The sequence below is a fragment of the Phoca vitulina genome, unplaced genomic scaffold (genome assembly GCF_004348235.1).
Source record: "Phoca vitulina isolate PV1807 unplaced genomic scaffold, GSC_HSeal_1.0 scaffold22, whole genome shotgun sequence".
NCBI lineage: Eukaryota > Metazoa > Chordata > Mammalia > Carnivora > Phocidae > Phoca > Phoca vitulina.
This window is the reverse complement of record NW_022589725.1, coordinates 16,997,005-17,021,891: the sequence shown is the minus strand read 5'-3', so window position 1 is coordinate 17,021,891 and position 24,887 is coordinate 16,997,005. Positions and strand designations below refer to the sequence as shown.

At 47.4% G+C, this 24,887-nt stretch overlaps 1 protein-coding gene across 4 annotated transcripts in view; it reads right to left on the bottom strand.

Annotated features, from left to right (window-relative positions):
• Positions 1–5,404: 5,404 nt before the first annotated feature.
• Positions 5,405–24,887, bottom strand: part of SMOX (spermine oxidase) — a 48,084-nt gene continuing 28,601 nt past the window's right edge. Inside the window, exons 4-8 of one of the 4 annotated variants that reach the window (XM_032419345.1) lie at positions 20,682–20,855; positions 19,772–20,531; positions 18,952–19,112; positions 17,003–17,092; positions 15,482–16,561 (exon numbers count right to left, since the gene is read on the bottom strand). In XM_032419345.1, the coding sequence (XP_032275236.1) occupies positions 16,424–16,561; positions 17,003–17,092; positions 18,952–19,112; positions 19,772–20,531; positions 20,682–20,855 (1,323 nt within the window). In that variant the 3' untranslated portion in view covers positions 15,482–16,423. Of the gene's footprint in view, positions 5,469–15,481; positions 16,562–17,002; positions 17,093–18,951; positions 19,113–19,771; positions 20,532–20,681; positions 20,856–24,887 lie in introns of those variants that run through there. The other 3 variants (XM_032419348.1, XM_032419346.1, XM_032419347.1) reach the window with 3 other exon arrangements.

The following is a 24,887-nucleotide window of genomic DNA, read 5'->3' as shown; positions in this document are numbered from 1 at the left end:
AGTGACCCAGATTGGTCCCACTGATCTCTTGAGCCAAGCCACATGGGTCACTGGTCAGCCTCTGGACTGGCTAATTTGGTGCCTGATCAGCTGGGCAGGCAGATGGAGGTGGGTCAGATCACGTGGTACAAAACACAGCTGTCCGGGGACCAATGTCCATGGTTGGAGTGATGCTCCCAGATCAGGCAGAGGCAGACAGCCATGGGCATCTCCAGCATGCTGGAAAGGTTAAGAATGCAACTGCAAGTAATAAGGACGCTGATTGACAGCTGCTTAAACGTGGGGCAGTATTTTTCTCACTTGACAAGTTACAAGGTGGGAGGCTGCTAGCATTGTCCTTTGCAGGTCTTTGCATTCTAATCTCTGGTGTGTTGACTTGTATCCTGTTTGTTGCCTAATCATGATCAATGTTTCCATAATCCACATTCTTATTCAAAACGGGGGGGGGGGGAGAAGGAGAAAGGTCTGCTTTTATCCCATGACCTGCAAGGGAGACTGCTAACCTCAAAGGTTGGGTGCTTGGGGGCCGAGGTCTGCGGTCAGCCCACCACCTGATTTTGTACAACCCACAAACTAAGAATGAGTTTTACATTTTTAAATGGTTGGGGCAGGATGGGGGGGGAGGATGTCAAAAGATTGTGTCACAATGGGAGAATTATACGGAGGTTTCCTCTTGCCTCACAAAGCCTAAATTTTACTATCTTGCCCTTTACAGGAAAAGTTTGTCAACCCTTGCTTTAGGGCAACGAGGATCACTGCCTCTCATTGGGCACACTGCTATCCTGAATACAGTCGGGATGTGGCAGTAGGAAGAAGGAAGGAATGGCTGTGGAGCAGGCAGCTCTCAGTGCCTACGTCGGGCAACACATTTCAAGCCTGCATCCAGTTAGCTAATCTGCAACGGCAGAAACAGAGTCCCCCCTCTAACTAGGAACCTGATGCAAAGGGCTTTTTCTGGAAGCCCTCAGCCCTGAGGACATCTTCCCAGACTGACCAGACGTATAGGATTTTGAAAGAGAATCCAGGAAATATTGGCACTGGCTATGTCTCAAAAGGCTCAAGGAGGTATTATTTGCTCCATGAACTCGCCCCCAGCCAAGGTGCGGTCCTTGATATTACAAGTCTAGAAAATGGGTCTGGTCAGGATTCCACAGTTACCAGTCTCATATAAGCCGACACAGACAGCCTAACTCACTAGGACGTGAAGTGCACAAGCCCAAGACCAATGTACTAATTTTTAATGGGAAGTGGAGCCTAACTATATACACAAGCCAATATCTTCATGATGACAAACGAACTTGATGGGAAGCCAAACTATCTGAAAGTCCCTTAGTGAGTTCAGAGGCTGAGCAGAGACGTTAATAGGAAGAGTTGTTGATTGAGTGCACCAGGCATAGGGCTCCATCCCTAGTCCACATCTTCACCTCTTTGCGCATCCTGCCTCTGTTCCCATGATACGCCCACCCATCCAAATGACTCAGGCTTCAGTCCCAGCCTTCTGTCCCTCTCTGTGCCTTTAAGTTCACTTTGCCTGTCTCCGGTTTCATCCATCATGGACCCATTTCAGACTGGAACCCTCAGAAACCAGTCTTGACAGCTTTTATGTCTCAGCTCTCAGGGAACATCTAGGGCAAGCCAACAAGCGTCAAATGCCTGGTCCTCTTGCAGATTTGGCAGCTGGTGTTCCTCCAACCCCAGATGTGAACTGCACAGGTGGGGGCCCATGTGCTCACTGATGCCTTTCAACCAGCTAGTCTCCACCAGTCAATAACAAATGGCCACATGATGGTCGTTGAACAGTGCATGCATTTGATAATATTTACTGAGCATCTACTTATGTGCCCAGGAGATGGGGAGGCACCAGGGGACAAAAGAAAAAAATCTCTGCCTCCACAGAGTCCTCATTTCAGAAGAGACAGGAGTGATGGGTACTAAACGACATAAACAAAATATACAGTAGATGGTGACAAGCAAAAGAAACATAACAGGGAAAGGCAATAGAAGTGTTGGGGAGGGGGGAGATTGCACTTTGAGATCAAGTACCCAGAGAGGTCCTCAGAGAGAAGGTGATGTAGGAGAAAGGCCTGAAGAGGGTAAAGGAGTGAGCCGTGCTGATCTCTGGGAAAGAGCATTCCAGGCAGAGGAAGGAGCAGGTGCAAAAGTCCCAACTTAGGAGGAGGCCTGGTGTGTTTGAAGATTAGCGAGGAGGACCGAGTAAGTAGAGCCTATCAGGCAAAAGAGGGGAGCAGGCGCTGAAGGGGTCAGCTGCAGGAGGTGATGAGGGCCAAAGTACACAGGGCTGTGTAAATCACAGCAGGACCCTGGCTTTCCAGGTGGGGCAAGGTGAGTCAGATGGGGCCTTTGGCAGGCTTGAACAAAGAAGAGACAGGAACGGACTTGGGGGGAACAGATCACTCCAGCTGTTGTGTTGGGCTAATAAAGAGAGAGAGGGACCAGAGCAGAAGCAGGAGGCCAGTTAGAGAGAGAGATGACTGCAATGGTCCAGGCAAGAGATGGTGGTGTTTGGGCCACTGGCCACAGGGATGGAAATGAATGATGAAAAGAGGTAGAGTCTAGAAGATTTTGCAGATGGCATTTCCACATGCCATCCCCACACTCAGCATTCTCAAGCTACCATCTAGACCTGCCTGCCTTGTTAGGAGCCCCTAACAACTCAGGAATTTTTTTTCTTTGTCCTGTGCTTCTTTTGTCTCCCCCTGCATATAGGTATGTCCTAAAGTTCTATTCTCGGGTTTCCTTTCTTTCCGTGTCGCCATCCATAGGAATGCCCATGTCCCAAATCCGCATTTCCAACCCCAGCACTATCTCCATACTACAAATTCTGTGGTTGTCCACATACAAATTTTCTCCTGACTTTACTACTGAAATTCATACACACGGTTGGTGTAGGAAAGCCTTTTTTAAATCAAGGACAGAGACTTCTGACTTAAGATGCCATCCTGTCAAGCCCTTTATAAGACCCCTTCCCCTTAAAACATCAACAAAGACCTAAAAAGAGGATAGAAATTCAAAACAGGTCTGAAAAGTAAGGGTATCAGCCAACCATTTGGAAACAGTGGGGACTCCAGAGCTGAGGAAGTTCAGCTGAGGAAAAAAGACTCAGGGGCCCTTGCCCGAGCTTTGCCCTCTACAACAAAGGCACCACCGGCTGGGAGTTGGTATGGAAAAGCTCTACCCTCTTCACTGCATATCTCCCCACTCCCCAGCCATAACCCCAAGAAGAGCCCACCCAATTATCTAACTTCCAGTCCCTGCTCCACTGCCCAAGGACTGCTTTCTGAGTAGCTGAGGACACAGTAATGATGCCCCCATCCTCCTGATTCCCTGCAGGAACTTTCTAACTTCAGCAAAGACTTCATGCTCACTGGACCATCCAGGCTTATGGGTCTGGGCTCAGAAGGGACCTGAGAGCAGAATAGGACGGTAGAGGTTCTCAGATGCTCCGTTTGATAGAAGAGTAGCCAGCAGCTCTGAATTTTTAGAACAAAGTTCTTCCTCATTAGCTGAGAACTGGGTAGTTGGGCGGTAGAAGATCTTTCCTCAGACTGATCAAACAGAACTAAAAGAATGCCCAGTGGCTTCTGTCTCCAGCTCTCTGAGCCAGAGTCAAGCCATGGAATGCATCCTCCAGGGAACTGAATCTCTTGGCCCATTCCTGCCAGGCCCATTGGCAGGATTGAGCCACTCTTATACCCTGGGTGGCTTCTTCATCTATGGGCCCATTGCTCGTCCTATCACCAGTGCCTAGAAATAACCCTCTTGGACTGAGCAACTCCCCAAAGAGAGGCGTATCAGTCAGCTATTGCCACGATAATATTGCAAAAAAGCCACCCCTAAATGCACAGGTTACAAGAGCAAGCGTTTTGTTTTTCTTGCTTATGTGTCTGTCTGCAGGTCCTAGGTTTGTTCCAGGCTTCCATGGGTTCGGATCTGTTCCCCTTTCCTCCAGAGTCTCCTGGAAACATCAGCTATCGGGGGCGCGTTCTTCTCATGACAAATGGCAAGTACATGAGAAGCGAAGCCCAGCTGTGCAAGCATATTTAAAACTTCTGCTCATATCACATCATGTTTGTTCACATTCCATTGGGTGAAACAAGCCAGAGGGCCAAGCCTAACGTGACTGGGGCAGGAAACTAAACTGCTCCCAGAGGGAAAGGAGAGTGATTGGATATTTGCTGATTAATCTTCCAATCCATCACAAGTAGCTGGGTTAGGACATGAACATATGAATTTGTGGGGGACCCAATTCAGCCCATAGTAACCTCTTCTGGGGCAGGAGGGCAAGGTCACATGGCAAAGCCTGGGGTCATGGGGAGAAGGGAAGAACCCAAGGTCACTGTCATCATCTACCACAAGTAGCAACACCAATCTAGTTCTTGCCCTGAGCTAGAACAAACACTGGTCCAGACTGGAACACCCACTCCTCTGGCCTAGAACAAGGACCCCACCATCCCCAGCACTAGGTTTCCTGGTCTGTCACTGGGGCCCAGCTCACATTTTTTGTGAGAAGCATATGATGCCCTGTTGTACATGTGCTTTGAAGAACAGAAAGAGTGATAAAGAGAGACTGTGGTTTTTGAAGCTAAACAGGGTATCATTCAGGCATAAAGGCAAGAGGCAGATATTTCCAAGCATGAATGAATGTTTCTTTTAAAACAGTACCTTTTTAAAAAGCCCAGTCAACGTAAACACAATGAAAAAGAACAAATCTGAAGCAAAAGGGGCGTACGACTAAAGTCACAGAGAACATTGTGAACAATTTTTAAGCAGTAAATGTTTAAACCATCACGAAAAGGCCAATTTTCTAAGAAAATATAAATCGCCAATATTGCATCAACCCCCAAAAAGTAGAAAACGTTCACAGAAAGTTAACCATAAAAGAAATTAACCATAAAAGAAAGTTAACCATAAAAGAAATTAAAACTTTGACTGCAAAGTTCTACTTCCAAAAAACCAAGTCCAACCAGTTTTGCAAGTAAGTTCTTTAAAACTCCAGAAAACAGATAATTAACATTCTATTCATACTTTTCCAATGTATATAGTAAAAAGATGCAAAGCTACCCAAATTATTTTAAAAGCCCAAGAGGGGAAGAAAAAAAGCCCTGGAAAGCCCAAGACAAAAAAAAATCTTAGGTCACTTGTGAACATAGATACAAAAGCCTAAACAAATATTTGTGCATGAAATCCAGCAACATATTAAAGTAATACTATGTCATGACCAGTGTGATAGATTGTATTATAATTATGACAACATCTGCTGCCCAACTTGCTGGGCACTTTTCTGCAGGAGGATTCTATGCCTATTCACCGACATCAAACTTAGCCACTGATTGGCTTTGACCAATGAAATGTGAATCGAAGTAACATATGCCACTCCTGAGTAGAAATGTTAAGATGTTCCAGTATCTCTTTTCCATCTACCATGAGATGCTCCATCAACGTGGGTCCTAGAATTAAGAAGACATGAAATCAATCTTTAGTGCTCACATGACATGAGCAATAAATAAACTTCTGTTGTAATTCACTAAGATTTGGGGATTGTTTGATACCAGAGCAGAATTTAGCTTAAGCTGACTAATACAACAAGGTAAAGACTGTCCCCAAGAGGGGCGCCTGGGTGGCTCAGTCGTTAAGCATCTGCCTTCGGCTCAGGTCATGATCCCAGGGTCCTGGGATCGAGTCCCACATCGGGCTCCCTGCTCAGTGGGAAGCCTGCTTCTCCCTCTCCCACTTCCCCTGCTTGTGTACCTTCTCTCGCTGTGTCTCTCTCCGTCAAATAAATTAATAAAATCTTTAAAAAAAAGACTGTCCCCAAGATACAAGGAAAATATTAGAAATATTAATGTAATTAACATATTAACAGATAAAAGGAGAAAAACCCTATGATAATCTCCAATAGATACAGAAAAAGCGTTTGATAAAATTCAATATTCATTCATAATAAAACAGTTATGAACTAGATATAGAAGGGAATTTCTTTAACCTGATCAAAGGTATCCACCAGAAACCAAAAACAAATAGCGTACTTATTAGAAACTTCAGAAGCATTCCCATGAAAGTCAGAAACAAGGCTATGATCCTCCTATCACTGCTTTACTCAACATTGTACCGGTAGCTATACTAATGCAATAAGAAAAGAGAAAAAGAAACAACAGGTACATTGACGGTAAAGAAACAAGGCTACCTAACTTTGCAAGTAATATGATCTTCTACCCAGAAAACCGAAGAAAAATAACTGACAAATAATTGAAACTAATAAAAGAGTTTGCAATGTAGCCAAGTATAAACCAATATTCAAAAACAAATAGCCCTCTTATTCCCCGGCAATAATCATTTGATGACATTTCAAATCAGTGGGGAAAGGGTGGGTCATGCAACAAGTAATATTGGGACGACCAGCCGACAATGAGAAATAAGCGTAAACCCACATCCCTGCCTCATACCACAAGTCCACTGAAGATCTAAAGATATAAAATAAAAGTTTAAGAATTATTTAAAAAACATAGAATACTAGCTTTGTGACTTGGGATAGAAATGCATATTCTTAAATAGGTTATAAAAAGCACAAAATTGATGGGATGCCTGGGTGGCTCAGTCAGTTACGTGTCCGACTCTTGGTTTCAGCTCAGGTCATGATCTCGTGGTCATGGGATCAAGCCCCGAGTTGGGCTCTGTGCTGAGCATGGAGCCTGTTTTAGATTCTGTCTCTCTTCTCCCTCTGCCCTTCCCCCTCCTACTTGCACTCTCTCTCTCTAAAAACAAAACAAAACAAAACAAAAAAAGAAAACGTTGATAAGTTTGTTCATTTCTGAGTGTAAAGCTTTTATATGTGAAAAGACTCCATAAACAATGCAGCTGACTGGAAGAAAATATTTGTAATTCCTATCACGGACAAAAAGACTATTATCCTTAATATATTTTTTTAAGCTCCTACAAATCACTAAGAAAAAGACGATACCAGAAATGTGGGCTAAGGGATAGGACAGACAACCCACAGGGGGAAAAAAAACCCAAATGTCTAATAATCATAAGAAAAAATATCACTAGTTGGGAAATGCAATTAAAACAAAAATAAGACACCTGGTTTTACCTACCTGATGACAAAAAAAAAAAAAAAAACACGAATTTTTCATTACACTGAGTGATGGCAAAATTGCATAAATACAAGTGTTCTCATACCCCATTTGTGGGAGTATAAATTTGGTAAACCTCTTTTCAGGATAATGTGGCAGTGTCTTCCAAAACTGAAAATACTCTGCCCCATGATCCAGGGACCTTTACACATGTGCATACAGGGGCATTGTCTATGGTTATTGCAGCATCGTTTATAATAACGAATAACTAGAAACAACAAAACGTCCATCCTTGGTAAAGTGGATACTTAAATGAAGTATGGTCATACAATGAAATGCTATCTATCAGCTAAAAGGAATACATGAGATACATAATTTAAGCAGAGCGTTCTCCTTTTGTTGTGTGAACAAAAAGCAAATTGAAAGAGAATATGTACAGGGCAATTCCATTTATCTAAAAATACATGAACATACAAAACACAATATAATTTACATTCACATTATTATGGATGTAGAAATCGATTTTTATATTTTGGTAGGACAAACACCAAATCCTTAAGGGGGGGATCAGAATTAAGGAAATGATCACAGGAAACTCTAGCTTTGTCTGTAAAGTTCCTTTATTTTCAGGAGAATATTTTCACAACTAGTTATGTCATTAAAAATTACTTTTTAAAAACCTGAGAATTTTACACCAGTTCTATTATTACCTTCATCCACATAATAAACTTTTTTTGCACCCTTATTAAATACTTGGGTGCTATGGGGATACAAAGGTGCAATCTCTGTGAACCACCTAAGACACATGGTCACATTATTAGCAAACAAGACAAGTACAGTGAAGAAGTACAGTAAAGAAGAAAACTGCAGTGCTTTGGGAATTCAGAAGACAGAAATTGACCAGAAGGGGTAGGGAGTTATAGATAAGACAGTAACCTCACCAGAAAACTTCATTAAAGGGGATTACCTGGATGCTGAGTCTGAAAGCTTTGGCAGCTTGAGAGAAACTCTTGAGAGAACCAAGAGAGAAATGACACCTTCTTCTAGGGAAACACAATTCTAAAAACAGCAGATTACTCATCAGAATCATGGAAGCCAGAAGAAAAGCACAGCATTTAAGTGCTGAAAGAAAAGAGCTGCCCATCAGAATCTTACATCCAGTGAAAATACCCTTCAGGAATGAAGGGGATGGGAGGCAGCTAGAATGAACCATGTGGTGAGGAAGACATCCCTAAGAATTCTCACTTAATACAGATACAGATAGTTACATATTAAAATACCCATAGATATGTATATAGACATGGTTGGTATACACACAGCTCTGTCAGCTGAGAGAGCCTAGAAGCAGCATCACCCCCATAGCAACAAGCACACCTAATACCCAAACCTTGGTTTCTAACACCATCCCCTATCAAAAGGAGCTAGGGTTGCATCAAGCAATGGCCGCTTCTCAATGTCCACAATAGCCAAACTGTGGAAAGAGCCCAGACGTCCATCAACAGATGAATGGATAAAGAAGATGTGGTGTATATATACAATGGAATATTATGCAGCCATCAAAAAACCCCAAAATCTTGCCATTTGCAATGACGTGGATGGAACTAGAGGGTATTATGCTGAGCAAAATAAGTCAATCAGAGAAAGACAAGTATCATATGATCTCACTGATATGAGGAATTCTTAATCTCAGGAAACAAACTGAGGGTTGCTGGAGTGGTAGGGGCAGTGGGAGGGATGGGGTGGCTGGGTGATGGACACTGGGGAGGGTATGTGCTATGGTGAGCGCTGTGAATTGTGTAAGACTGATGAATCACAGACCTGTACCTCTGAAACAAATAAGACATTATATGTTTAAAAAGAAGAAGAAGAAGATAGTAGGAAGGGAAAAAATGAAGGGGAGGAAATCGGAGGGGGAGACGAACCATGAGAGACTATGGACTCTGAGAAACAAACTGAGGGGTTTAGAGGGGAGTGGAGTGGGGGATGGGTTAGCCCGGTGATGGGTATTAAGGAGGGCACGTACTGCATGGAGCACTGGGTGTTATACACAAACAATGAATCATGGAACACTACATCAAAAACTAATGACGTAATGTATGGTGACTAACATAACATAATAAAATAAAATTTAAAAAAATAAATAAAATAAATAAATAAATAAAAGTAAAAAAAAAAAAAAGAAATGGCTGCTTCTATGACTGGGGCAGGACATAGACAAGCTGAGCCTGGAACATCTTGTAGTGCCAAAAAGTAAAGAACTGTTCAAAAAAAGAAACACACACACAAACACACACAAATGTCAAAGGGACATAGGAGCCAACTGAAAGAGTTCCCAATGGTCAAAGCTGGAAAAATTTAATAACAAAACTAAGTAGTATTGGATAATCCAAAGTGTAAAGTAAATATCCATGAGTCCATTCTGATACATAGAAATGACTGAATAAATTAATAAAGGGCTGGGGGAGAGGGGAAAGAATTCTCCTATGCAGAAGAATTCTAACAGATTAAGGTAGATACTCTAAAGGAGGGGAGCATAAATAACTCTTATCTGTGGCTGCCCATAGTGACTTCCTTCCAAAGACTGGGACATGGAAAGGGGGAAAGAATAACCTTACAGTACAGAAACCCGACCAACACCACCTCTGTCAAGTGAGCAAGGTCAATATCAACAGTCATAAATCCTGTTGGTGGTGTGTGCCCTTGATATGATGAGATGGAATGGCACTTGACTTCTGTGGTTTTCCTCCCCCAAATCTATAACCCCAGTCTAGTCATGAGAAAAACATCAGACAAATTCCAGTAGAGGGGCATCCTACAATATACCTGACTGCACTCAAGACTGATAACCTTGTCAAAAACAAGCAGAGTCAGAGAAAATGTCGCAACCAAGAGGAACCTAAGGAAACATGACAACTAAATGTAACGTAGTATCCTGGGTGGCATTCTGGAACAGAAGAAGGACATTAGGTAAAAACTAAAGAAATCTGAGTCAACTATAGACTTTTGTGAACGATAACCCACCATCATTGGTTCATCAGTTGTAATAAACATATGGTATTAATGTAAGATGTTAATAATAGGGAAAATGGTTGGAGGCAGGGGACTCTATATATTTACATTTTCTTAAGTCTAAAACTGTTCTGAAACAATCTATTGACACCACGAAAAAAACTGATAGAACCGAAAGGATAAATACATAATCATAGTTAGATACTTCAACACTATTCTCTCAACAATTGCTGGAAATAGACAGAAAATCTGCAAGGACATAGAAGAAACCAATAATACCATCCACCAACAGGATCAAATCAACATCTATAGAACATTCCACCCAGCAATAGCAGAATACACATCCTTCGCAAGCCCCATAGATCATGTACCAAGACAGACCATATCCTGGACCATTAAACAAACTCAACAAATTTAAAAGGATTTAAATCATACAGTCCAACTTTGGGAAACAAATAAGTTCAATTTTTAATCTATTTAGTGAATGTATTTATTAAAGAATAATTAAATCTTTTTTAAGGCTGGCATACAAAAAGAAAGCACTAGGGGCGCCTGGGTGGCTCAGTCCTTAAGCGTCTGCCTCCGGCTCAGGTCATGATCTCAGGGTCCTGGGATCGAGCCCCGCATCAGGCTCCCTGCTCAGCTCCCTCTCCCACTTCCCCTGCTTGAGCTCTCTCTCTCTGTCAAATAAATAAATAATAATAATAAAAATAACAAAAGGAAAGCACTAAAAGTCTGATAGAGAAAGGGAAAGAGTGGGGAGAGGGAGAGAGGGAGGAAGGAATGAAATGTGGAGGGGTGGAGGGGTGGAAGGAGGGAGGGAGGGAGGGAGGGAGGGAGGGGGGAGGAAAGAAAGAAAATTTTATCTTGGGGCCAACAAGGTCTCTTTTTACTGTTAAGAATGAAAAATAAGTGATACTATAGAAGAAGTTACAATCTTATTTTATTCACTTATTCAATGTAAATTAAAGATACTTCCTGTGATTTGTTGGATGTTCTTGTTGAATTCAGAAAAGCCCACAGAGAATCCAGCACACACGTTCTCCCTGCAGCAAGGAGGCTGTAGTCCCATATGGCCAGCAGATGGCGCCAGAGGACTGCTTCAGACCATAAGTTTGCCCCCTGCTTCCAGACACCCTGGAGTCAGCCCCGGATCCTCCCCACCTCTCCTAGCCTTGGTGAGAAGGGGAGCCGGCCTAGCCCTTCCTGTGTCTCTCTCTCTCTGCAACTTAAGGATCCCCCCCAACAACCGCTAGGGTAAGGACAGTGAGAATGCAGAGAGAGCAAGTGTAGAAAATGCTAGCGTGAAACTTGGCTGAAAGGAAGGCAAGGGAAGGTGGTAAAAAGAGGACGGGGCGCTGGGAAAGACAAGGGCATCTTGAAATGTGGATGGGAAGGATGGAGTAGAGAGAAGGGGGAGAGGAAAGGATGAGGGAAGGTCCCTGAGTTTGGGGCATGAGATGCACAAGTGGAGAGTCACATACTTCCTTTGGGGGGGGGGGACGGGGGCAGTCCCAATCAGGATGGGTGTGAAGACTAGCTATTTGTAGATTTGGCAGGGAAGTGGCCTCCAGTGGGTTCTACAGAGACTGTGAAACAGGAGACATTGTTGTCTGTTGACAGTGAGGAGACAGGGGCTTCAGAGGATGAAGGGGGAGAGCTGACAGGGGAAACCCGGGCAGGGGGGGTTCTCAAAATTGCTCAAATACTGAGCTCACTGTAATAAAATATGCTGGCATTTTGCATCTTCTAACAGAGAGCCAGGTTTTGAAAAATCAGTGCCTGCAAAATCAGTGTTCAACAGCCACTTCCAGATTCATGAGAGGCGAGACCAGCTCTTGTATCCACATCTCCTGTTAAACAGTATGAAGCTGGGCTTGTGACCAGCCCCTTCCCTTCTTCTATTACATGCCTACCATGCGCTTAGATGTCCTGGATGCCACCTTAGTAGGGCCACAATTCCTCCCATCTGTTGAGATTTGATTACCCTACACCAATCAGGAGTAGCCTCAACATTATGAGAAAGCATGTAACTCTACCATTATGTTTGGCAGACCATTCATTAAATAGGCGGTTTCTAGAACTGAGCCAGCAGCCCACCTCGCTGGGCACCTTGGGGTTACCCTTGTGCTCATCTCAACAGGCCCAAGTAAATGCAGGGTGGCTCAAACCAGAAATGCTTCTCTCCTACATTGGTTTGTGGGCGGCGCAGACATTCCACGAGGCTCCCACGAAGTAGGAGCTAACTGCTAACCTGTCCCATACCGGCAAAGGTGGGAAGACACAGTACTTGCCACATACCCTGGGAAGGAACATTTCTGAGGCTTCCACCAGACCACAGCTGAATACCTTGCTCATGGATCCACCGATGCCCACAGCACAAGACACGAATACAACCATCCTCCTAGAATCCCGTGCCAGAGGAGAAATTTCCTCTCAAGTGACTTTCTATGGGGGATAGGAACTGTTTAGCAGGCGTTGACGTGGGTGGTGGCCTGTGCATGCCACGTTTGGCACCCCTGGTAGAGTCCTCTGAGTGTCCCTCAATGCCAAGGCTGCCTCAGAGCCCTAGTCACAACAAGGAACTCATCCTCTGTTCCTGGCACATCTAGTCTGTCTTGCTTCTGAATGGCCCTTGCTTCTATCTGCTTCACATCTGTTTGTGGACCTGCAAACCATAAATGCTCCCCACGTTATGTGATTGTTTGATGTGGAGGTGGCACCCTGGAAGGCTGTGGCCAACTCTCCAGGGCCACCCCTCCTGCACCTGTCCCCACCTTCCTCCCAGGGCTGCTCTCTCCCTTTCAGATGGCATGGTCTCCAAGCTGCGTGGCCCTGAACAGTCCCACGCTGTTCTGGGACCCTCGATCTCCTCTGCTGCGAAACAGTCCCCGCCTCCCTCACATGGCTGCCAATGCCCAGATGGGGGGACATAGGCAAGGGGTCCAATAAAGGTGACATACTAGTTAACGCAGGCCAGAGCTTATCATCAGGCAGCCAGGGGGACATAAGTAGGTCCTTCCTCCCTTCATCTGCTCTCAGGATGCTTCATCTCTGCTGCAAGGAGGAAATTCACTGGGTCAACACAACCGTATATTTTGGGATGGGTGTCCTCAGACTCTTTTTTCAACTTCTTAAATTGAGTTATATCATATACACAGAAAAGTGCATAAATCTTCAGTGTATAACCCAATGCATTTTTACGAATGTCTATACCCATTCAACCACCATCCAGGTCAAGATACAGAACATTTCTGTAACCCAGAAAGCACCCCCATACTTCTTCCCAAGCACTACCCCTCCCCTCATATCTAACACTATAGTTTTGTAGGTTCTTGAACCTCATATTTTAAAAAAATCATACAGGGGCGCCCGGGGGGCTCAGTCGTTAAGCGTCTGCCTTCGGCTCAGGTCATGATCCCAGGGTCCTGGGATCGAGCCCCACATCGGGCTCCCTGCTCGGCGGGAAGCCTGCTTCTCCCTCTCCCACTCCCCCTGCTTGTGTTCCTGCTCTCGCTGCATCTCTCTCTGTCAAATAAATAAATAAAATCTTAAAAAAAAAATCATACAGTATATAGCCTTGTGTCTGGCTTCTTTCACTCAACCTAATATTTTTGATATGAACTGCTGTTGCAAATATCAGCTTGTTTCTTTCTATTGGTGCACAGTATTCCATTGTATGGATGTAGCACAGTTGGTTCTACTGCTGATGGACGCCTGAGCTGTCTCCAGTTTTTAGCCATTGCGAACTACGTTGCCATGAACGTCCTGGTACATATGTCTGGTGGGCTTATGCATTCATTTCCCTTGGGTGTATAGCCAGGAGTGGAAATGAAATGCTGGGGGGCCCATGCTAGCTTTAGTAGAATCTGCCACACAGTTTCCCAGGGCGGTGCAGCCATTTCCACTTTCTCCAGCAATGGCTCAGATTTTTTTTTTTTTTCCCCAGCACCAGCCTCTTCTTTTCAGTGCAATAAATAGAAAGAGCTTGCGATGTGGAGTCAGACCTCAGTGACCTTGGGGGCCATTACATAACTCTTACAGGATTTGTCTCCCCATGGGGATAAATCGCCCTCCCCAGCCTGAGTTGGCATCCATATCAAATTAAGAGACCCGTGTGCCCAGCATTCACAACTGACGCCGTGCCTGGCAGGTGGCTGGCTCTAAGTGAATATTCCCTCCTTCCCCCTTGCCCACACCTGAAGCTGCCCAACATGCAATCACAGAATAAATATTTATGGCCCTTTCACCCTCACAGAGCCCCTTAAAATTCCTCTGCCAGTGATCCTGAGCATCTGTTTATTACTTTCTTCCCCCATACTTATGTTTCAGGCCACTTCTATCCTCCCCACCTTAGTCAGTGGGGAAAATCTAGGACACGGGGAGGGTTCAGCGCACTGGGTCAGTGCCTCCCAAGGTGAAGTCAACAGACGGTGCTTCCTGCAAAGTAACTGTGGGCCAGGAAGGAGACACCCCCAACCCCCCCGGCCACAGTAAAGTCCAAATTTACATTGTCTGCATAAGCGCCGTTATGAAAGATCTCCAAGATACGTTACGTTAACTAAAACAAGCGAAATGCGGGATGGGATGAATACTTTGTCACTTTTGTGTAAAAAGGAGCGAGAAGGGCCCATATTTATATTGACATAGTGGAAATGGATGCCCAAGGCACTAAGAACATGGGCTGGGGGGAGCAGCCATGCTACTGGGGACAGGTGTGGGAGGAGATGGCCCCATGCGCCCTTTCATGACCTTTGAGCTTGCACCACATCAATAGAACCTCTTCTCAAAAAATGTTTATATACTTACAATTTTTTAAGTTATGTGTCAGGTGATGTGAGTCCCTGACACAAGCACCAGGCGGCCCCACCTTGGCAGAGCAAGGATGCCTGTGCGCAGCGTGCACGCGGTGGGTGGGCGTGCAGGGGCGTGCGTGTAAGCGGATGCAGGCAGGCCCGCGGGTAGGCGCGTCCACGTGGAGGGCAGCTCCATCATAACCACAGGCAACAGGGGAGAGCACGTAGGCATAGCAGGAGCCGGGCCCTGCGCTTCTGAGAAGGGGGCCCAGCCTGAGTTCACACAGTCCGACCGGGGGGCCCACCTGGATGTTCACAACTTCCTCCACCTCCCAAATCCCTTAATTCTAGGCAATTCGAACTCTATCATTAGCAATCTGGAGTAAGAACATGACTGAATGTTCTTTAAGGTTCTATGTGTGTGTGTGTCCATGTGGTTGTATGTTGGTGTAAGGGTGCGGGGTGGTGTATCGTGTGGGAGTGAGTGTATGTGGGTGCGTGTTTGTGCTCACACGTGTATGTGCATGCATGTACGTGTGTGCGCGCGCACAGGTGAGTGTGTCTGTGTGCACGTGTGTGCAAGTGAGGGAGGGGAGTGTGTGTGTGTGTGCTTTCACTCAGCAAAAAAAAGCAGAAAAGACTAACGCCCCCAATAAGTGATAGGCCCCCGGAATACAGCAGGTGGGCAACACTTAAGAACATCCCCCCAGAATGGCCAGACTATCCGCCTGCCCAGAAGTCAACAGCAGCCACCACCCCAAAGGCCAGACCTAGGGCCCCATGGCCAGGTGACACTCACTAATAATTAGTACATCTGAGCTTGACATGAAGCCACAACAGATGTCCGTCCCGTGGAACTCACCTTCACTCCATGTGGCCATGCCACCCAGTAGGGCTCTGAGAGGTCCAGCAAAGGGCCAGTGGGCAGCCACAGGCCCATCCCGGAGGAGCTGAGCTGAGTAGTGAGGAGCCCTGATCCCTGAGGGTTCTCGCCGGCAGGAAGGCAAACAACCACAAACAGACTGAGGTGAGGGGTTACTCCTTCCAGTAAGAGCTGATACCTTACCTCCTGGGGGCACAGCCAGGTCACAGCCCTCCCACCATCCCCTCACTCAAAAAGGATGAGCTAAAAAAAGAAAAAAAAACTAGAGACACACATACACGTAAAGAGGCTGAGGTAAACGGAAGAAGAGAGAGAAGCTGAGGAGCATGGGAAGGGCAAGCCTCTTTTATTATCCCAAAATGCAAAGTATTGAAGGCACTTACAATAACAAGGCAGGAGGGGAGGGGGGGTCAGAGCACAGAGGTAAATCAACGGGCCCCACCCTGGTCACCACCCGGCATGGAGAAAAGGAAAAGCTACAGGACCAGATCTGAAGCCAGTCCGGGTGGCTACCTCTACCAAAGATACAAATCCAGTCTACAGAGGATTAGAAAATGAGGAGCACACAGCAGCGAGGGGCAGGGCTGGTAGTCACAAGTTAGTGGCTCTGTAAGGAACACGCTCGGCAGTGAAGAGGGCCCTCAGGTCCCCTGCTGGAAGAGGTCCCGGTACATCTCGATGAGACGGGCGGCCTCGCGCTGGCCAGAGAGCAGAGCACCATGGGTGGTGGAGTAGTACTTGCGGTGAGTGGCCTCACCCGAGAACAGCACCTGCATGGGCTGGGCCAGGGGACGGGGAAGTGAGGGTGGAGGAGCGAGAAAGGCTGGGAGGCTACCTGTCTGCCCCCGGAAACCGCCCCCCCATCCACACTACAAGTCAGACAGCAGGTACTGCTGCTTCCGCGGGATGAGGAGTTGCCCGTCCCACCTGGCCACCTTCCCCTGCTTCTTCCCCAGACATCCAGGCCTCAGTTCTTTCTGCTCAGATGCTGTTAGGAGTCCTGGTTGGTTCTGCAGTCTCAGAGGCTCATTGTATCTCTTACAGTGAACTCAGGGCTAGTGGTTTAACCTCCTAAGCCTTGATTTTGTCACCTGCCAAATGGGTTTGTACCACCTGCTTCTGAGGGTGGCTGTAAGGATTAATTGAAATAATGTATCTAAAGCACTTAGAACCTGGAAGAACATAAGCACTCAATAAAGTTAGGCGGTAATTTAACAAACCTTTATGGAGCCCCTATTAGGGTCCAGGGACTGTTCTGAGCACTTGGAAGATAAAAGGTGACCGGGCCGCTGCTTTGAGGAGTTTCCTTGCTGGTGGGGAAGCCAGACACGAAACCCAATTACTAAACGGCGTCATGTGTGACATGATGGGTGTTTGGGCAAGGTGCCGAGAGCCCAGAAAAGAGGCCCACTGTAAGGGGGATCACACAAAGCTTCCCAGAGGACAGGATCTTTGGGCTCCTTCTCAGAAGATGCGAGGTAAACAAACAGGCAAAGGACGTTTCAGGAGGAAGGAAAAAATGGGGGCAAAAATGCATCAGAGCAAGGGACAGTGAAATATTTTGGTACAGCCAGGGCTCACCCTCGAGAAAGCAAGCTGTCTAGGTGGGGTCCAGGCAAAGAACAAATGCTTGCATCCCAAGCTTGAGCTGGGACTTAATCCCACTGTATCTCAACCTGAACGTACAAAGGCACCAACTGGGGACCCTGCAGTATGTTGTTTCTCATTCAGCAGGTCTAGGGGGTGCTGCGAGCCTGCATTTCTAAGGCGCTCCCCCATGAGGCTGACGCTGCTCGTCCACAGACCACGCACTTGGCATAGGGAAGCTTTAACCCACCAACAAGGAGCAGCCTGAAGAGGTAGTTGGGCTGGAGGAGGGCGGGGGGAGGCCTATTGTGGCAGAAGGCAAGCTGCCTCCTCCCACATCCATTCTCCTCTTTCTCCTCAGTCACAGAGCCCTGATTTTTAACCGGCTTCATTGCCATCCAGAATGAAAAAAAAAAAAAAAGATACCTCCCAACCTCTTTTGCAGCTGCTATAGGCATGTGACTTAGTTCTGGCCAATCAGCTCCAAGGGCACTGTTGCTTAGAGGCAAGTCTTGGGGCGGGGGGTGTTCCCCTCTTTTGCCTCCTCTGCCTGTCACAGCCTCGCAGCCCTCTAGAACCACAAGGTGGCCTGGAAGATGGAGCCAGGTGCCAGTGACGTTGGGTCCTGATACCTACCTCTGGATTTCCCCTTGTCTGATAGAAGGAAACTCTGTGTGGTTTTTAAGCCCCAGTTATTTTCATGTTGTTTCGCTTTGTGCTGTAGGCGCTAGTCCTAACTGATGCCGGTGACAAGAGAAGGTTTGGTTTTTAGGAGGGCGACTGTGGCAGCAGGAGGGGCCTCTTCCCCCTCCCGCTGGGCACAGCCAGGCCACGCACAACACCCGCTGGAAATCTTCACCACTTACACCAAAGAATTGTTCTAAATATAATTCTGTTCGGGTTTGAACATTTATTGTACGTGTGCGCTTGCTGGGGGAAACTCGAAATCCACTTTGTAAGACCAGAAATATATACAATTGTTTCTCTCAGATTTATTCTTTTTCTCTATGATTTATTATATAGTTGATATAATTTGGGGGAGGGTCAGTATTCTCAATTTTATTTTCTGAAACATATTAGGCAAAAGAAGTAAATAAACCATGTTGGGGAAACTTACTCCTGTGGAATCAGTGCTGTCCAAGAGAACTTTCCACGGTGAGAGAAATGCTTTATGGCTGCTACAGAACCCCACACAGCAACACTAGGCACACGTGCCTATCAAACTTGGGAAACGTGGCCAGTGCAACCAAGGAACTAGATATTTAACGCATTAATTTCAATTTGAATTAGTTCATTTCAATGAAATGTGGCTAATGGCTACCATATCGGACAGCAGAGCATGGAATGGCTCAGCTTCTACCAGCTCAATAAAGCGTTTAACATGTCAATTTTGATCCTAACTTTTCTTCCAGATGTTAAGTGCACATGTCCTTGTTTTCTCCTTCATCACAGGAGCTACTCCATCCGTCTCCGCTTCGCACCCCTCGGTGAGCACCGCCCGCCCTCCGCCCGCAAACCAAGCCCGCACCCAAAACACCTGCCCCCGGCCCCCCGGCCCTCCTCAGCCTGCACCCACGCTCACCGCCATCTTGGAGCTCTCGGTGTACGGCAGGGGCTTGGCCAGCTTCTCCACGTCTGCCCCACTAGAGCCCACCTGCGTGTACGAATAGGAGCCTCGGAAGTAGGGGTTGCTGCCCCAGGCCGAGCGCAGGATTCGCCGAGGTTTTGGAATGTTGGGGTTCCCTGTTGGGGAGTTGGAAGAGCCAAGGGGAAGGAAGATAAGAAATGGCTAGACACAGAAGACACCCCTGAGCAAGCTACTGCCAGTCCACGGCCGGGCAGGCATGGAAGACGCAGCAGGAAGGACGGATGCTGGGTGCTCCAGCTATTTACCCCCGCAGCGCCTCCTTGTGGACACCCCCGGCAAAACAGCTCATCCCTCCGGGGCCCTAATTTTCCCGTATGAAAAAATACTCCAGATCATCAAGTCTCCCCTTCCCACTTCAGGGGTTCTCGTGAGGCCCTTCTGGGGTAGTGGATGAAAAAAATGTTCAACTAAAAGAATCAGAGAGTGAAACGCTAATGCATCTCCTAACCGGACAGTATGAGTAGGAAATGGGCAATCTGAGGTTTGGGGGTGATACCTCAGTTTTTTACCATCAGCCCTCAGAAGAAACACAGCGCCCAAGGTTCTGAGTGTTTCAAGTTCCAGAGGGGGGCTGCGGGGAGGAGGCCGCAATCTGGGAGCCCGGGCGCCGTGCGGCGGCTCTCCCAGTGGGCGCGCCCCTCGGCTGGCAGGATCAGGGGCTGCGGAGAGCTACTGCTGGGGCAGGAGAGGCAGAGGGTGGGGCAGCGGGCGGGGGGGGGGGGCACAGGCGGAGGCCGGAGGCGCGGGGACACACCTGTGAACTGCCGCAGCATCTCTGTGCAGATCTCGGCCACCGCCTCGTCGTCGCACTTCTCCATGACGAGGGCCTCCTCCCCGCAGATCCAGCCGCTCAGCACGTGGCCGTAGCGCTCGGGCGGGTAGAGGACATCGAAGCCACAGATCTTGCGGTACCAGAGCTCGGGCGGGTAGGTGAGGGTACGGCTCTCCGCCTCGTCCTCCCACACAAACTGTAGGCTGTTGCACTCGGGGCCCCAGAAGGGCTCCTCAAATTCCAGAAAGATCTTGTCGGTGGTGCCGATGCCCAGGCGGTGGATGGCAGCCACCTTCTCGGCGGGCAGGCCTGGCCGGAAGAAGCTGGTGTACTGCCTCTTGAGCACGCCCAGCGACACGGTCACGATCACGTGGTCCGCCGGGATCACCTCGCAGTCCTCACACTCCACCAGCACCGGCCACTGCTTGTCCTCATCCCGCCCATCCCCCCGGGGCTCCTCTCCCCCCTGGCCGCCCTCCCCGGCGTCATGGTTGTGGTCACCTTCGCCGCGGGGCTCAATCTCAGGGCCCCGGGGGCGGGCCGAGGCCTGGTCCCAGTGCACACAACGGACGGGTTTCCCCAGCTGGATGACATGGGTGGGGATGCCCTCGGCCAGCAGCTCCACAACCCGCATGAAGCCCGAAGGGATGATGTGGTGGGCCCCGGGGATCTCGGTCCACTCCCCGAAGGCGCTCAGGGACACCTCGTCCATGCTGTGGGAGCTACTCTCACAGCTCTCCACCTGTGGGAAGAGCCAGAGAGGAGCTAGGTGACCACCAGGGCCGGGCAGGGGTCATAACAGGACCTCAAAGTAGTGCCATCCTGCTTGGACCCAGACTCCCCAGAATCGGTCTTCCTCCCACCAGCACCTGCTCTGAGTGGACAAGGATACCTTCAGGTACTGCTGGATCATGGCGAGCTTCAGGCGCTTGGTGGCCTCCGGGTCCTCAGGGTCATCCCTGATGCGGTTGCGCACCTCCTCCCGGGTGAACACCCCCACACTGTTCTGACTCTCAGCATTGACTGGTTTACCATGCCGGAAGAACTCCTGGGTCAAGTTATAGACCTGCCAGAGAGACCCCAGGAGACTGAAAACACACTCCCTCATCCCACCTCCATTTCAGACCAAAGAACCCCAACTCAAAAGTCCCCACCTTCCAAGTGTTCCCAGATACACTGAGCTCACGGCTCCTCTTGCTTGGTGAATCAACGTGGCACTGGGTGCCACACTCAGGCTGCACCAACAGGGCCAATGTTCAGGCTGACAAGTTGCCCCGGGGCAGCCAGCCTCCTTGCTTCCAGGTGGCCCTCTAAGACCCCCTGGGTCTGTGAGGGAGAGGGAGGGAGCCCTGGAGGCTCTCGTGCTGGGCCCTTGCTGAAAACAAAGCAAAATGTTTGGTGCCCGGTGGGAAAGGAACCGCCCCCGCCCAGGGCGCTATGTGGCCAAGCAGACCAACCACGGGGGAACCCAGGTCTGCACACATTTCCTTCTTCCCAGAACCAAATGCGCAAACCCTTTCCCTGCAACTGCTGCCCAAGTGTATCTGCTTCACCCTCTCCCAGGAGGGAGAGTCTGGAACTGTGGCCCGGCCAGTGTTTGTGGGGGAGAGGGAGCAGAAGGAGCCCTGAAATCTGACCTCCCAGGAGACCCGCCCTGGCCCTGCTCGGGTCCACACAAAGTGCCCCTTTTACTGTGGAACCCAGACTTGTTTAAGCAAGATGGCCATGTTGGGGCAGGACGTGTGGTGGGGAGGGAGGCCCCAGTATGCCGAGGAACAAAAATACATTTCACAGGCATATTTTGACAAGAACTCCAACCCACACCTTATCAACAGAAAGCAACAAACAGTCCCTTGGAGCCCGGTCCTATTGCGTCCCCTGCCTGCCCGGCACATAACTCCCACCAAACACTGGGCTAGTCTCCCTGAGGAAAGGAAGCTAGTCCTGGGTCAGGCATGGCATCCCCGGAAGGCCAAGTCCGAGCCCCAACATTCACTCAACAAACAGTTACTGGGCTGTACCCAACACAGATTATAATCATGAGCAAGAAAGAGAGTCCCCTGCCCTCGCTCAGATTTGGGAGATATCATAACTGAGCTGTTTCTACATGATGCGCTGTGATCGGGAAGAACCCAGAGGTTGTGAGATCAACCCAGATGACCTTGGCTAGTTGGCAGTGAGAGAGAGAGGAAAAGATGAGGGAGAGGTGAGAGAATGTAAGTGGCTCGGGCTTGCCGAAATGGGCAGCAAGGAAAGAGAAAGTTACAAGAGATGACTTTGAAAAGGCAGGCAGGGGCGGGGCATGAGGGACTAAGAGTCATGTCAAGGACTCTGGACACTAGCATCACTGAAGGGTTGTGAGCATGAGCACACGCCCACTCTCCCTCCCAGGACACTGGCACACTTGGGCTCCTTGGCCAAACATCTGTGGCTGGTGTCAATTAGTGGTTTGTTTCCCCTCCTAAAGTGAGTTTGAATTTGGTCAGCGCACATTCATGGGAATGATGTCTGCCCTGTAACCCGGCCCTGGTACAGGGCCCTGGGCTGCTCAGTAGAGGAAGGAAGGGGACGCTGCCCATCCCCCACCATCCCACTCAAGAGAAAAACCTCCCCATGAGCTAGAAATATGAATTAAACATGTCTCTGAAGTATACAATATAAAGAAGAAAATGAGTTAAATTGTTTGCTTTTCCTCCGTGCAGTCACAAGATGCTGGGCATTTGGCCTTAACTGGAGTCCTCAGCAAATTCCTCACCCAGTACCACTGCCAAGGAGTCAGGCTTTCGGCTTGCCTCCTCCTCCCTGAGTTTTTTTCCTCTGGTGATAAGCAACATGGTAGCCAGTCCTTAGCTTATGTTGACTAAAGGCCGAAATGTGCAGCTGGGAGTGATAAATTTAGTCCATCTACATGATTCTTTGTGTCAACCACCAACTGGGACAGCCTTCACTGAACATGGGTTTGTCATAGGGCTACAGTCTCCTGCCCTGGATTAGATTACATCTTCCCAATGTGACCAAGGGAAATGGCACAGGCCTGTAACAGCTAATAATACTCACCCTGATTCTCATTAAGCACTTTACATCAGGATCTCATTTAATCCTCACGACGCTCTGAAGTAGGTTTAACTGTGTCCATTTTATAGATGAGGAAAGTAAGAGTCCTCAGAGAGCCTCAACAACTCGCTCAAGATCATACAGCTCATAAATGGTAGAACTAGTATTTGAATCAAAGTAGTCTTGCTCCAGGGACTACATTCTATGATACTAGTGCACGAACTCATTTATTTGTTAACAAATAGAATGGATTCAAATGAGCAGCCCTTCAAAGTCGTCACCTTTGGAGGAAGGCTGCATATTTCTTATGAAGCCACCCTCAGGCAGCGCTTCATAGGCTTAGAGCGTGCCTCTTAGAATGGCCTCCAGCTCTGGTTAAAAGCCACACAAGGAAACCTCTCTTTCCTCAGGGTTAACACCTCTTCCTTCTGACCCAAAGCATCACTGCTCCAACTGATAACCCACCTTATCCATCCTACTCTCCACAACTCACATTCTTAGCTTTCAAAACTCAAACCCACAAGCAGAAGCCGATGGTGATCTACTTTTAAGCACATTTAAGAGTACAAGCAAGTCATAGACCCTGAAAAAGTCATTCTCAAGAAGCATCCATGCCTAAAGCACTCACAATAACCTGGAAATAAGGATGTGACTAATTCCCAGGAGACCAGAAAGGTCTACTTTGGAGAATACTAGTTCTTATCTGCTCGTTAACAATTCAGTCTCTTTGTACGTGAGTGAGAACACACAATACCATGGGATTGCACACAGCATACCTTGTGGGTGCACACACAGAAGTCACAGTGTGCCTGCCCCCCATTGAGCAAGGACTATCCCCAAGAGTCATTTCTCCTTTCCCATGCCCAAGAGAGAAAATGTGCAATAGGTGCTGGTTGGTCAACTTACTGACCTGGAGTGAAGGGTCATTACACTGCACATGACAAGCTATCAGAAGGCAAGACCTACGTGCTACCTTGCTTGTTAAGTGCAGTTCACAGGGCCACTGAAAGATACTAAAAACATGAACATTTTTTTTAAAAAACCTGTATTAGATAAGGATGTGTGCCATTGCCACTTCTATCCAACACTGTACTGGAGACACCAGCCAGTGCAATAAGGCAAGAAAAGAAATAAGTTGTCTTAGACTGTGCTGTCCAATACAGTAGCCACTAAACACCTGTGGCGATTTAAAATTAATTAAATTAAATATTTAGTTCCTCAGTGTTACTAGCTACATTTCAAGAGCTCAAGAGCCACATGTAGCTAGTGATTACCTTACTGGATAATGCAGGTCTAAAACATCTCCATTATTGTAGAGAGTTCTACTGCACAATGCAGGTCTGAGGATTAGAAAGAAGGAAACAAAATTGCCATTTTTTTGTATAGTATGTACATAAAATTCCAAAATATTATTAGAATATAAATTAATATGTTAATGGCTGTAATATTAGCATTAAAATAATACTTTATCAAGGTAGCTAAAATCAATATATAATAATCAGTTATAGTTCTATACACTGGAAAAAATTAGAAGGTAAGTTTTAAAAAATTACCACTTGCAAGAGTACCCAAAAGCAATAACAACAATCACCACCCAAGCACCTACTAATAAATCTAATAAAAGATTTTTTTTTAAGATTTATTTATTTATTTGAGAGAGAGAGAGAGAGAGCAGGGGGAGGGGCAGACTGAGAGGGAGAGAAATCTTCTAAAGGTCTCCCTGCTGAGTGCAGAGCCCAATGTGGCCGATTCCAGGACTCTGAGATCATGACCTGAGCCAAAATCAAGAGTCAGACACTCAACCAAATGAGCCACCCAGGTGCCCCCTAATAAAAGATATTTAAGGTCTTTCTGAAGAAATATCTAATCATCTGTATCAATGGTCTCTTACCTAGTACTTCCCCACTCATCATCTTCATTCTATCCTCAGATTGTCCTGATTTTCCAAATACAGGGCCCAGAGAGTATGCAAAAACATGACCAGAATCACAGAAGACCCCACAGGTCACCCAACTCTCCCCACACTGCCAGGGTGCTCCCTGCC